This window comes from Alexandromys fortis, unplaced genomic scaffold (genome assembly GCF_014885135.2).
Source record: "Alexandromys fortis isolate MF-2015 unplaced genomic scaffold, M_Fortis_MF-2015_v1.1 scaffold_59, whole genome shotgun sequence".
NCBI lineage: Eukaryota > Metazoa > Chordata > Mammalia > Rodentia > Cricetidae > Alexandromys > Alexandromys fortis.
Genome location: NW_026067943.1, coordinates 724463 through 740164, shown reverse-complemented (window position 1 = coordinate 740164; position 15702 = coordinate 724463). Strand labels below are relative to the sequence as shown.

Sequence of the window (15702 nt, the reverse complement as noted above, 5' to 3'; positions counted from 1 at the left end):
TACACATATATATATAGATATATATATATACTTGCATACATACATATAAAACACATACACACACAGACACAATATCTCATCACTCTGGATTTTCAATTTTCAGGTATCACATAGGTTCATCAATAAATCAATAAGAATGCCTTTAAAGACAACACAAGAGACAGTGAAAACTGTGATCACATTTTCTTTCTCCTCTACCAAAAAATGAACTGGGAATTTTCTAATAAAATAATAAGATATTGTTCCATCATAGTGTGATCATCCAAGCAACAAAAGGCCAAGGAGAAATTAGTGTGTGAAGCAAGGAAAGGAATGGGAGAGAGTGAGTATATACCCAATGTATTACATACTGAAAGGTGAGGCTATTTAAAGGGAATAACATAGCCAGGCAGTGGTGGTACATGCCTTTAATCCCAGTATTGGGAAGCAGAGACAAGTGGATCTTTGTGGATTTGATTGATGCTAGTCTGGTCTACAAGAGCTAGTTCCAGGACAGCTAGGCCTATTACACAGAGAAAACCTGTCTCAAAAAACCAAAAAAAGAAAAAAAAATAGTAAAAGGAATAACATTTGCTTGAAAGACAAAAGGTAAAAGAAAAAAAAAATAATCTGCTTTTTTTTTAATCTACCACTTTCACAAAAACATTAAAGAAACCCTTAATACAACAGTCAATTCTATACCTACTGTGACTTGGATTGGTTGATAAACGTATATCTACAGTAAGCTAATGCCTACCCCAAAGGTACAGAAGACCCCAGTGAAAAAGACAAAAATTAAAATGGAAAGGAATACCAGCATGGATTAGGGAGAGATAATACAGGAGAAAGTACAAAATAACAAATTCACTTAGTTAAGGTGTATAAAGATAGCCAATAGCAAGATATGGGCAAAACTAAGAACATAGATAAGAAAATGTATATTGAAAATAAAATATTGTAGCTACTTTTAAGAAAATAAAGTTAAGAAAATGAGACTAAATGTTAAAAAATACGAATTTTAAAATAAGTATAAGACTACATACAGTCAACATTTCCTAAACAAATGTATAGAAAAATAAGATTATTTTAAACAGTGGCTTTAAACTATTGCCAATAAGACATTTCAAGAAATAATTTTTATAATTTATTAATTATTTACCAATCAATTGATAAATTGAGAAGCTGAATTTGTGAATAAAAATGTAAACTCTTATAAAAAATAGAGAAACAAAACATCACAAAAGTGCTAACTTTGGAAATAATGAAAATAGCTCATAAAACTGAGAAGAACTTAGAAAAAAATCAGATTAATTTCTTAAGAGACAAAGGGAAACAAAATATGAGAATAACAATACTATAACAAAAGTCTGAGAAAATGTTTTAATTCAGAATTATGACATTTAACACAATGAATCCCAGTGCAAAAATAAGTTTCATATGTGCTCAGAAGTACTTGCTCTTTTTTCCACTGTACAATTAGACTGTAGTATGCCATACAAATCAATAATTCCTCAACTCATAAGTAATCAACACTATTTACTAAATCATTTCTGGGAAAATATTGTTTTAAAATTGTTGAGACATACCATCAACAAACCAACTATTAATTGTGGAGTCAGAAAAAAGGTTTTGGGCATCATATACACAAAGCAGTTTTTTATAAAAATGATATACCCATTTTTACTAATGTGTATACCTTTATGAGTTTAAGTGTACTACATGCTTGCAAATGCCCTCAGAGGCCAGAAGAATGTGTCAGATCTCCTGGAGCTACAGTTGTGAACTGTGTGATGTATACACCAGGGCCTCTGTAAGAGCAATAAGTGTTCTTAAACACTGAGACATCTCTCCAGCCCTGAAATATATATTCCTATAGATTATTCTTTCAAAGAAGTTATTCAAGAATGTGATCCAACAATGTGAAGGAAAAAAGCAGACTAAAAATATTTTGGGAAAAAAAAGGTAAGGTCAGGGAAGGTGAGAGAAAACAAGAGGGCGAATTGTTAGCAACATAGTGGCTGGCTCCAGATTAGGAATGGATGATAGAGTTCTTAGGAGAGTGTGTCCAAAAACATCTATGACTGTGAATATTGATTTATAAACCTGGAAGAAAAGAGATGTATCTGTAATGCCAGCAATAATAGGAAAATACTAAAGCTAACTAAATAATAAAAACAACTAGCTAAAATGTTATACTTTCTTTAGGGAAAACAAGCACAAATATGTCATAGCACCAAAGGGAAAAAATTCTTAATTCTATAGAGTGTCATTTGAATGCTCATAATAGTGTAAACACTAATTTTAATTCACTAGAAATGTGGTATGAGGATGTTGGGACCTTCAATGTGATTTATATAATTTAAAACATTTCAGATGTAAATGAGTAGACAGATCAGGAAATCAGTAATTTTAAACTTGCCTGTCTGTCTATTATGCAGATGAAACCGGAAGTGTTTAAAGAGTTGGAATAGCTGCCCAAGAGAACAGAGCCAGAGATTATGGAGGATAGGACAGGAAGCAGACATTTTGCATTAGAGTGTTTTGTCATGGTTTGTAATTAAATACATAGGGATGGTGATATGGATCAATGGACAAAGGTACTTGTCATTAAACCTGAGGACCTGACTTTAATTCTTGATGCCCACAAAATGTAAGAAGACAACTGACTCCCACAAAGGTTGTCCTTTGATCTCATGAATGAACATATGCATACACACAATAAATAATGTTAAAATAATTATATATGTGTACATATATTTTTTTGAAAGAAAATACTGGGGCTGTCAATAAAAGACACCTTGTTGGAATGTAAAAGGCTTTAGTTAAAAACATAAAAGAAATAGTTTTTAAAACTGTGATTTTCCAACTCCTATATGACAAAAACTGGCCAACATAAATTTATGTGTATGCATGTATTTGTATGTGTATGTGAGCATACACATATGGCTCAAATAGAGACTCATATTAAATCACAGAAAGGAAATAATAGTTTGTTACTAAAACATTTGGAGAGGTAATGACATCTGACAGCGATGAGAAAGTTAAAGGGAAGTCAAGAAAACAGGGTAAGACCGGATACAAATAAATACATGAGCACGTATTCAAAGTTCAGATGATGACTAAATTCTAATGTGAGTCACCAATGCTCCATGCAGAGTTTGTGCAACATCCATACTGCAGGAGAAAGCCAGAGAGCACATGCAAGCCACTTGCAAATACTAAACTGTCTGAAGACAGAGGCTATAGGTTTTATAAAATATAATCTTAATTATTACTTGTAATCATTTGCATTGACATCTAACATTTTTGCAGTGTTGGGTGGAGTAAAATTTATAGTATTCTTTTTATAAAAGAAGAAGAAGAAACTCTCTTATTTCCTAGGGGATTTACAATGCACACATGTTACTTTTATAACTGCAGTGTTATATTTTGAAGACAGATTTTGCTCTTCCTTAAAATCCAAATCATCAATACCCATGACTGATTCAGCATTTAGCTTCCTTCAAAATTGAGATATTAATTCCATCTTATTCCTGGTCTCAGAGTGTTTGAAGTTAATGTTGCAGGAAATGTCAAAATTTTCCATCTCCAGTGTACAGTTTTGAAAAAGAATCAACATTATGGGGATTCTGTAATCTTCAGATGGTTCTGCCTTTAACATCACATTCTAGAAGAAGCATATGCACCAGACGTTTTATCGCTGTGCTCAGAAACCAAGATGCTAACACATAAATTGCAATACATATTCAATATAGAAAGTAGCTGCATTATAAAATAATTTATCGGGGGATTATGTGCAGTTTCCACCCAAAATATAAGCCACACACTATAGAACAAAAGTGTTTTAACCACAAAACTATCATTTTAAAAACTCAACATAAATATACATTACTAACGTATCACACATTAGTAAATGCATGAAGCAGACAATAAAAGACTAATAAAATGTTTGACAAGGATGTTAATAGCATAGGGGAGGGAGGAGGTTGGAGATCAAAGACCAATATAAGAAAAACAAAACCTCACAAGTAACTAAAACTTAAAGTTGAATAAGACAACCCCAAAGTGACACAAACAGGAGAGAAACAATGCATTTCATGGTCATCTAAAACATTCCCCAGGGAGTGGCATACATGAAAGATAACTTGATATAAAGACAAAGACTGAATTCAGTGAGACGATGCCATGAGCAAAAGACATGCTGGAAGAACTGGATCAAGCATTTAGGTCGACAACTGCATATGTGGTGTATGTGAGGTCTAAAGTGGTAAAACTTGAATCAAGACTTAATCCTATTTCAATCCCATACCTGCAGTCCCAGCAATCAGAGAATGAGGCAAGAGGATTATGAGTAAGATGTCAATGTAGGTTATAGAGTAAAATTCTGGAGATGGGGGGAAGGGGGAGGGAGGAAGCACAAGCAAATGAAAATAAATACCAACCATAAAGTCCAGGGAGATAAGACTTTCATATGCCATTAAACACTGAACTCCAGCTTCAGAATTTCAATCATTCATTTAATGGTGTTTATTGAGCACCACCTATTCCCTTATTATCAAGACTAGAAGTAAAGATAAAAATACCATTTAAAAGTCATCTGCTGTAAGGAAGGCTAGAAACAATGAAAAATGCCAACTAATGTGAACCATTCAGGAACAACAACAATGCACAGTGCCACTGGCATATGTTAAAATATTAAAGTGTTATGAGAAGAATTTTTTAGGCACACTCTGGCCAGAGAATTCTTCCTTGAAACATACCAGAAACAATGGAATGATCAAAGAAGAGGGAAGAATAACAGCCTTCTGGCCAGCAGTGCGTACAGCATGGAGTGTTTAGAGGGAATTTAGTCTGGAAAGCTGTCTCACAGGACAGCTTCAGAAGACTTTCATTTCACTGCTGGGAGAACCTGGAGGCAAAGGAAAGGGGAACTAGGGGAAGAAACCTTTTCAAGAACAGAGAGTGACTCTTAGGTTCCCTTTTCCATGTAATGGTCATGTAACCTCACTGGTGGTCACGGCCTTCATATAGGGATGCTGGAGAGATTCTGGGCTGTGTTTTGGGACATGTGGAGCAGGGAGAAGGAAGAAAGGATGCTGAAAATGGGAGATGCTATGGAGGAAATTAACATGGGCTGAACCATTCAGTTTTACCCAGTAAAAATAACATACTTTCAAATTCAATAACAAAGAATTTTAAGATATAAGGGAAAGATTTAACACATAAATTTTCCACACCAGGGAAGCATAAAATAGCACATTTCCAGACGATTGTATTGATGGCCTTTTAAAAGAAAGGGCAGATCTTTTTAGAATCTTTTTAGAAAATATTACAATCTAAACACACTTAGAGCATGCAAAATAATGGATCTGTGATTAAATTTCAAAAGATTACACATAAAATTCTATGTGCACAGTGAATATGATATATCGGTCTGATATATTTGTATATCATATAGTATATTATGTATTTTAAGTGTATATTTTATATTTATAATTCAGCACACATTTCATTTCAGGAAGTTTACTAGACTATTTTTTTATAACTGTGCAATTCTGTGTTGAAAAATGTAATTGTCAATATATGAGGGAGAAGCTAGATAAAATGTAGTATATATGTAAAATAAAATTATGTGTGTAGATTAAAAACTGCAGAGATCCATGAGTACTGATAAACAAGGTCCTCTGTAATGAAATGTTAAGGTAAGCTTAGGTAAAGAAGAGGCACATACAGTACACCTACAGGGTACTTAAAAATGGATCAGGAGCATGGTACAGAATATTTCTAGAATGACACATCAGAGACTGGCAAGCCAGGAGCCCTGCTACCCACAAGGGAGAACTTATTAGTTAGCATACAGGGTGCAAGACATTTTACTCAGACACTACTAGAAAAAGTTTTAGCCTTTTTAATCAAGCACAAGTTAGTATTTATTTCTTAAAAGACAAAATTAAAGATTCTGGACTGGGTTACTGATTTCAGAAAAGGAATCAGGGGGCACTTGCATTCTGGAAGGGATTCACAGGGTATGTTGTGTCTGCAAGTGAAGGAACTCAGTGAAAAAGGAAGTTAAAATGACAAGTTTGGAGTGGAGGAAATCAATGAAGAAAGGAATAAATACTAAAGAGATGGAGAATGTGGACATTTAACAGTTGGTGCCCTGGGTTTCAATTCTGAGCAATGAAGGCAGAACTATAAGCCCTTTGTCTTTTACACTAACAAACACCACTCTTGGGATAAAAGCCTGCAATACTTAGATCTATTTTTCATAATACAACTTTTCAAAGGCTAAATACTTTTACCTTCTGCCAGTAATTCAATATAGGAGAGCAATGAGCTACTGCTTCTACAACTGACAAAGTGTGGAGACAGCAAGCAGGAAAGAATTTACCACCTTGTAATTACACCTCTGGTCTGACTTTTATTTCTCCTCTCCTTGCCAGCATCCTCATCCTTCTGCCTCCTAAAGCTGTAGCATGCATAGGAACGAGGTTCACCAGTCATCCTTACTTTATATCCTCATCGTTGGCAAAAATCACGACGGCTCTGGAGTTGGGGGTGTCCAAGAGCTGTTTGATAATTTTATCAAAGTCAATGGTCCTGTCTTTGCGCTCTTGGGGGATTCTCACGGACTGGGCAATGCAGAGCCCACCTGTTCAAGAAAAGAAAGCAAAGTGTCAATAAAGTCCCAACGGAAGTAACAAAGTACAGGAAGATAATGGGGGAAGGAATTGATACTGAGTCTGTAATACTTTCCAAGTGATGCCTGTGGTCCAGGAAGGCATAAGACATCAAGGTTGTTCTTGAACTATTCCCGCAAACCATGCAGTAAACAGAGCCTCAGTCTTTGTAATGCCTTTCTAAAACTAATACTTCCCAGGGAAGCTAGTGGTGTTAATACTGAGGAAGTAGGTAAAGGGAGGATAGATAAAATGTTTGGGTCTTTACAATGCATGTTATGTGTTATGTTAAAGTTACACACACTGAAGCAACAAGTTTCCATCTTTATCCCTGAGAGTTTTCTTAACTTTGAATTCGCAGATGTTTCTTTTCCCTGACAACACATGCCTCTAAACTTTTAAAGATCAGCTCCAAAGAAATACAACGAAAGACATAGGAACCAACAAGATCACTGGCTGTCACAAATAAAACTTTGTTGATCACATATTGTTGGTCACTGGAAATCTGTTTCAAATATTTCATGCTATATCCCCAGAAATCACGTAATGTACTACAATAACTAGTGTTTCCTGCTTTATTAGGGAACAGGAGGATTAAATAGATTTTTGACTCCATGCTTCTCAGAGTCTCCATGATCCCAATTGATTTTAATGTATGTCTGGAGGGGAAACAGAGCCGGGGACAGTTTACTGAATATATGATAGATTTCATCTTAGTCCAACTCTTGCTTAGTCATCACTCCTGAAAAATAGTATTTTACAAGACACACTTTCAGACATGTGAGAAAAGAGAAAAGAAGTATTGAGTATATTTGTAGAAGAAAAATTATGAAAATCATCCCAGCTGTAGAACACTTAAGTGGGAATGAGTAAAACACTTCACTCTTACTATTATGCACCATGGAGCATCAAAGTGGATTTTCTTTCACTTAGAACATGGATGTACATAGGCTTCCATAAACACAGAAACCTCTGATCCCAAATTAAGACTCCACTGAACTTTATGCTCAGTTAGTTTTAGTATTATGCTAAGTAGTTTCCCAACTTCAGCCCTCCAGAAAACACCTGTGTCACTCTTCAATATGCAGATGCCCTACAACACTGCAATTAGGATAATTAACCTGGCTGAAATTCCTAAAATCATACATACAACAGGAGTAGACATTCTTTCAAGTGCAACTGGAAGGATCATTAAGACAAACCATATCTTGGCCTTAAGGAAAAAGGAAATAAAAGCCCACAGAAATTATACAAAGTATATTCTCATATCTTAAAAATGTGGAAATTAATGGCAAAAGTCATAAAAAATCCAAATATTTAAAATTTCAACAAAAAAAAAACTTGTTGAAGTTATCCCTGGATCAAATAGAAAGTGTCCAAAAAAATTACATACTTTGAGAAGACTTAAAATAAAACTATAGTACATTGCAATTAATGGATAATAGATGAAATAATAGTTAGATAGAAAACATATTTATACTGGAAAACAGAACTGATATAGACAAACTCAACTCCCAAAGAGAAAATGGGTGAGTAAATACCAAGAAAGCAGACATATGATAAAAAATTAAAACTAAAATCAATAGATTTAAATAGAGAAATAACAGAGAAAATACAGTAAAAATATTATTATTCAAATGATCAATAAAAATTGACAAATCTTGAGGTAGAATGACCAAGGAGAGATATCTCAGACTATATGAGAGATAAACTATAAATAACACGTACATCCTATCCATGAATGTGATGAACTTTTATGTTTTTAAACACATCAAGGAAACATCAAGAAAATAGAATATTTCCTTAAGATACACAAATTATAAAAGTTGAAAGGAAAAATGATTATCTGAAAAATTCCAAATCATCTTTGAGATTCCATATAAATTACAAACAGCAATTTTATGTTTTAGAAATAATATCATAAAAGGTATAGGCTCAAATGGTTTTATTAATGAATTCCAAAAATCCTGAAGGAAGATATAAAGCCATCTACATAGAATGTTTCAAGAGCAGGGAGGTTAAGGTTCAACTCATTGCATGAGGTTAGTATCATATGATATTACCAGAATCAGTTGAACAACAAACAAACAAAAACAAAACATGTAGATATTCAAAAGCTCAAGAAGAGAATCTCATTATAAGTAGGTTGCAGACTGATTTGGACTGGTAGGTAACCTAAGCAGTCATTCTGAAATATTGACACTATTTTAGGTGTCATTAAACTTCAATTCCCACATCAGGAAGCATCATGGAGCCAATCAGTAAAATACAGTGGGGTCACATGCTATTCTAATCTTGAGAAGAAAAAGCTAGCTATAATCCTGGTTCTATGACATGAAAACTTGATCACCATGAGCAACAAAAAAAAAATGAAAGAGAGAGAGAGAGAGAGAGAGAGAGAGAGAGAGAGAGAGAGAGAGAGAGAGAGAATAAGAGCAATGTTCCAAGGCAAAGCAGATCTAGTGGGAAGGCAAAAATTTCATATTTTATCAGTGACCAGAGAATATCTTGATCCAGCCTCTAAAAATCTGGCCAATTTGAGGAAATGGGATAGTTGAGACTAAGGAAAGACAGAGATGAGATCAAGGAAAGAGAAATCTTGATTGAGGGAGCCATTATAGGTTTAGCAAGAAACCTGGCTCTAGAGAAATTTTCAGGAATCCACGAGGATGACCCCAGCTAAGACCCTAAACAATAGAGTATCTTGAATTGCCCTGTAGTCAGATTGATGAATATCTTAAATATCATCATAGAACTTTCATTCAACAACTGATACAAACAGAGGCAAAGACCTGCATTGGAGCATTGGACTGAGTTCCCAAAGTCCAGTTAAAGAGTGGGAGGAATGAGAATATGAGCAAAGAGGTCAAGATCATGATGGAATCACCTACTAAACAGTCTACCTGAGCTAATGGGACCTTACGAACTTCAGCTGGACTGAGAAGGAAGAAGCACAGGACCAAACTAGTCACTCTGATTGTGGGTGATAGTTGCATGGCTGGGGCAGACTGAAAGGCCACTGACAGTGGCACCAGGATTTATCGCTATTACATGTACTGGCTTTTCGGAAAACTATTTTTTTTTTTTGGATGAATACCTTGCTCAGCCTAGATACAGTAGGGAGGGCCTTGGCCCTTCCCCAAAACAATGTTCCTTAGCCTTTCTGAGGATTGATGGGGGTGGTGTGGGAGAGTATGTGGAAGAAATAGGAGGAGAGGAGGGAATGGAAACTTGGATTGGTATATAGTGTGGGAGGTTATTTTGTCTATATGTTACTTTTATTGGTTAATGAATAAAGAACTGCTTGGAGCCTATGGTAGGGAAGAACAGAACTTGACAGGGAAACCTAGGCTCTATGATAGGAGAAAGAAGGATGGAGTAAGGAAGAAGCTATAGAGCCACCGCCAGAGTCAGTCATGCCAAAACTTTGCTGGTAAGCCACTGACACATGGTGATACACAGATTAATAGAAATGGGTTAAATTGATATGTAAGTGTTAGCCAATAAGAAGCTAGAGCTAATAAACCAAGCAGTGATTTAATTAATACAGTTTCTGTGTGATTATTTTGGGTATAAGCTAGCCAGAAGGCTGGGAACCAACAAGCAGCTCTCTCTTGTTACATTTGGCACACCAATGTGGTGTACTAAATCCATGTACAACCTAAAAAAGCTTGAAAAGGAACTCTACACACCGAAAAACAAAGCTTAGCCTCATGTTTTCTTCAGCTGGCGGCATGCTGCAGCTCCCTTAAGGAAGGTTTTCATGATTCACTGGTAGTAAAAAAAAAAAAAAAAAGTTTAAAAATTCTGCTTCCTGGACCATGCTGCCACCTCAAACTCCAGCTTTGGAGCATATGTGGACCCTGGTGTTTGTGTGCCCACTCAGGGTCAGGAGGAAAGTAGTTGAGACCAGCTCAGAGCCCCTCCACTTGGGCAGATGGTTGGATCAGTACTGCTAGGCATGCACAAGCAGGAGAGTATGGTGAATTTCTGCCACCATGCACAGGGCTATTTCCAAGCTGTGCAATGCTCTACCTGTCAAATTTAGCTATTACTAAGATAAAATGGGTTTGTGTGCTGCACGCTCATTCTCAGAGTTAAGGTACTGAGCATGGCTCTGACCTGACAGCACCAGAGCTGTCAGTAATGTACCTCTACCATTTTGAAAATGGAAAGAGGGAGGTCCAGCATCCAGAGCAGCTGCAACTAAGCTGTTTACTATTTTAAAAAGCTCTTCAAGACAGTGAAGAATTAGAGATAAGACAATAAAGACAGTTTCAGACATAAAAGACCTCTAAATGCATCCGAGGTTTGGATAAATGTATGTAGGATTGAGAGACAAAGGGAAAAAAAGTGTAGAGAGTTATAAAAAAGAAATAAATGGTTTAGAAAAAAATAAAAGCCTTTAAATGGACAGAATACAGACAGTACTCGATTTAAGGAATAAAGATAACAAAATAAATATTAAAATAATAGAGTAAATATAAATAAGCCACATCAAGATGGAATATACACAGAGAGTCTGGATTATGTATATGAATGGATTATGTATTCTGTCTTTGAATTTTTTTGACTGTGAAGGAACTAAGGACAGAGAGACATTTCATTGTATGGGCTGCTAAACTAAACCATCATGTATATTATAAAGGTGTCTTGACTTCAAAATTTGTGTCTGTTGATATGTTGCTTTGGAAAAGAGGTTATTCTTTTGTTTCCACAGAGGATGAGAACCTGTGGATTCATTCCAGGCTAATATGGTTTCATAGAACATGATTCCCCCCCCTCCCTGAGATGTCACTGTGAACAACCTCATAATATTATTTCACCCAGTAAACAGCAGAAAGATGTTTGGACAGAACTATGCCCATATTCCCATATATTGTTTGAAAATATTTCCTTACATTTAAAGGGGGATATGCCCATAGAGATGGATACTTTGCATTGGTATGTGTCTTGGTTTACTGATACAAGTTTTAGATCAATTTTGTTATATGTATATTTTTGCTCTTGATTAAGGTATTGAGTTTGTGCAGTTCATTAAAAAATAATGTATAATTAATGAATATAGGCTAATAGATAATCATCTATAATAATCATATTACTTAGGTTTTCTAGATATATAGAGATATTTTTCAGTTAGTTAGGAATTCTTCAAACCTTTCAAAGACTACAGAATATGGCATTTAAAATGTTTTAATAACTTAGGACTTTTCATGACAGTGGGAAATGTTCACTCCCAGCAGCACCAATTACTTCAAGAGGAAGGTGGGCATCACTGAGGCCCCTTATAGAGCTGATTAGCCATTTGGGGGGAAAAAACTGCTCTCACTTGGACTGCTTAATGAACTGGACATGTGGGACCTGCAGAGAAATGACTGAAGGGTAAGACAATCTCTTGGGGTTCCTGCTTCATGGAAGAGTCTGCTAGACATTCTACTGGACACAGAAAAAAAGAGAATGACAAACTGCCAATATAAGTGGAACTGTCTTTGAAATTCCTCCTTCATGGAAAAGTTTGCTGGATACTATGTGTCTGTAGGCTGAAGATGGATGCCCCAATGGTACAGAAGAACTTTGGGTGATTGCCCTGGAAGTGATATGTCTCTGTCAATTCCATAATTTTGAAAGTTGCTTACATTGTACTTCCTGTTTACTTAGGTAATAGTATATCCTGCTGGAGTCTGTGATGGAGTTGAAGAATAAATATAGTTTTCCTTAGTTATGATAAAAATTGTAACTGTAATTCTTGCTTGATAACTGTTTTGTCATATGTAATTTTATTATGTTAAAATTAAAGCTTTCCTTTTTGTTTAAACAGAAAAGGAGAAATGGTATAGGAGGCATTCTATCTATGTATTGCTTTTATTGGGTAATGAATAAAGATCTTCTTTGAGCCTATGACAGGGAAGAACAGAATTAGGTGGGAACATCTATGCTGTATGCTGGGAGAAAGAAGGAGGGCAGAGTCAGTGAGAAGCTATGGAACTTCCACCAGAGTCATACAAACCAAAATCTTGCCAGTAAGCCACTGCCACATGGTGATACACAGATTATTAGAAATGCATTAAATTAATATGTAAGTGTTATCCAATTAAAAGCTAATGGGCCACACAGTGATTTAATACAGTTTCTGTGTGATTGTTTTGAATCTAACCTAGCCAGGCAACTTGGAACCAACAAGAAGCTCTCTTTCTCTATATATATATATATATATATATATATATATATATATATATATATATATATATATATGTATAAAAGATAGTTTGTTTTCTTTTTAAAAAAGATAAGTAAAAAAGGAAAAAAAAAGATTTGGCAAGTATGAATGACTACAACCAGATTCCACCTTAAAACAGGAAATACCACAAGGTTTCAATGAGAACACAGTGCTATTTGGTCTTCTACTTTTGCCCCATCATCACTCACTTGATTTCAAGTTAAGTTCTGCCATTACACTGTTTGCTGAAGTCTCAATAAGTTTGTGCTAAAATTTGAAGACAAATGCCAAGATTAATACAGAAAGTGAAGCAAGATAAACTGATAGGCTAGGTTAGATTTCTCTCTGGGGTAAACATTTGAACTTGATTTACTTCATTAAGCATAGCCAGGGACAGGATCCATTCAAGTAACTGATTCACCTTATGGTCTCTACTACCAACCAGGGGTATAAAATGAATTATAAAATTGTCTTTATTGCAAATTGTTGAAAAGGTTGATTAACCCTAATAGGTCAACTGATATGAATTTTGCTAGATGAAGACTCTGATTTTCCTTAAGTTTGAGTTTCTGAAAAAAAATACTTTATAAAGAAAGCTTATAAATATCACACTAGTTAGTCCTCTTTGCTAGATCAATTAATTGGTCATGAGGTAATATAAGGTATGTTGATTGATATTTGAAATTGGTTGAGATCTTCAACTTGCCAAAAGAAGAGGGAAAATTGGAGTCACAGTAATCACGTTTTCTTTTCTTTTTTTTAAAAATGGGGTTTGCAGATCCTATATTTTAGTTTGATTTCTTGAATATACACTAAAATGTTAATAACCCAGCAGGGTGGAGATGAGGAAATGACCAGGAAGTTGGAGAGAGGCAGGAACTGGGGAGGAGAAATGACAAAAATATACTGTTTCCATGTATGGAATTTTCAAAGAATAAAAACAGCACTTATGACACTGACATAACACAACAACTTAAGAATTCTTAAGTGGTATCTAATAAGTGACGATGACTGAATTTCAAGAAAGAAAGAAAGATCTATTATGTATCTCTATTGAGTGAATTTCTTCCAATGAATGAAAAGATATTTTATTATCTGAGAATTGTTAAATTTAAAAAATTCAAGCAGCCTGCTCAAGACATACACAAAATGTGTATAACAAGATTCAATAGACATACATGGTCAAAAACCATGAACTAGAATTAGAAGAGAACTATATTAGCTTATTAGCTTAAGGACAGGCACCTACAGAAAGTCCAACAAGCATAGTTCTGGAAAGCAAGAGACCACAACCAGGAGAAGTTGTTTTCTGTTCTGCAACAATGTATTGGAGTCCTTGACCTGACAAAAAGAATAAAGAAGACAAAGAAAAAAATATGTGCAAGGAGCAGTAAAGATGTCTATTTGTATATGATATGATAGTATATATAGAACACCTGTGACCCTAAAGAACTGCTAAACTTTACCAAAACTATTAAATAGCTGAAGCAAAATAAAGGTATAAACTCCATATATAAAATCAATCATTCATGTACTTCAGTAAGAAACACATTATTACTAAGTTATAAATACAGTCATTAACAAAACAAAATTATAGCACTGACACCAAGAAATGTGTTCAGAATCTGTACCAACAACCTATGAAGGGAGAATGCAATGAACTTTAAAAGTTGGATAAGTCTTCTATATTTTCATCTACAGGTGTAATGAAATGTCAATCAAAAACTCATTTTGCATTAATACAGAAAGGTAAAAGAAATAGAAGAGGCAAACAGTTCTAAGAGCAAAAACAAAATTAGACTCATGATGCCCAATTTTAAGACTTACCAGGAAGTTACAACATCAAGAAAGGGAAGAACTTATAAAATGATAGATATGTGACTGAGGAACATTTTATATGTGTGTACATCACATTAACAAACCATCAGCAAAGATGCAAATGGCTATCAAAGAATAAAGGTCAGTCTTCTACAATTGGTGCAAATATTGGCTATGTATATATAGAACAAATGTCAACAATTAACTATTATTCTTCATAAAAATTTACTCTGCATGGAAGTTGGACCAGCATATATAACCTGTGTCAGAAAACTTTTAAAAAAATAAGTGAGTACTGTATAACTTGCTGTTTATTTGTCAGTTTTTCAGTTTTTAGATCGAAAAAAGAAAAAAAAAGGAAAAAGATCCAAAATGTACAAAGGAAAAGGAATTGATGAATTTCATTTTATGAAAATTTAGAACACTTGTTCTGTGAATATCAATGAGAAAAACACAACAAAAGCTAGAGATTAGAATGAAGTCATATATCTGATAATAGCCTTCTATATAGAATAATGCTTAAAGTAAACAGTGTACTAAGAGACACAAGAGATGGGACAAAAGGGTCCAAATTCACACTTAGAAACCTGAAGAGATAGGTAACAGCAGACATGAGAGAAGTGGTGAAGTAGGATCTGATAACAATACACAGTCAACAGATCTGCTTAATAACAACAGCTTTCTGCCAAGACCAAATGCTGGAAATCATTCAGAATGCAAAAATGTCTCATCATTATTGGTTCAATACATTGTGCAATGGTGCAGCCTTCAGAAGGTGGCTTGACGTGTTGCAGGGCTAGCACACTTACCCCCTAAGGAAGCAGATCTCACCCTGTGCTTTTGCATAAGTGAACTAAAATTTTATTTTAATAGAAATATGGATTCTTATATATAAAAATAAACATATTTATGCATATGAACATATATACACATATAAACACACACATATATATGTGTATATATACACACACATACACACACACACACACACACACACACACACATATA

General features: G+C 34.7%; 1 protein-coding gene across 5 annotated transcripts in view; it reads right to left on the bottom strand.

Moving 5' to 3' along the window:
• Positions 1-15702, bottom strand: part of Grm7 (glutamate metabotropic receptor 7) — a 901797-nt gene that overhangs the window by 435228 nt on the left and 450867 nt on the right. For all 5 annotated transcript variants that reach the window (XM_050148613.1, XM_050148616.1, XM_050148612.1 and 2 more), the window contains exon 3: positions 6490-6631. In XM_050148613.1, the coding sequence (XP_050004570.1) occupies positions 6490-6631 (142 nt within the window). The remainder of the gene's footprint in view (positions 1-6489; positions 6632-15702) is intronic.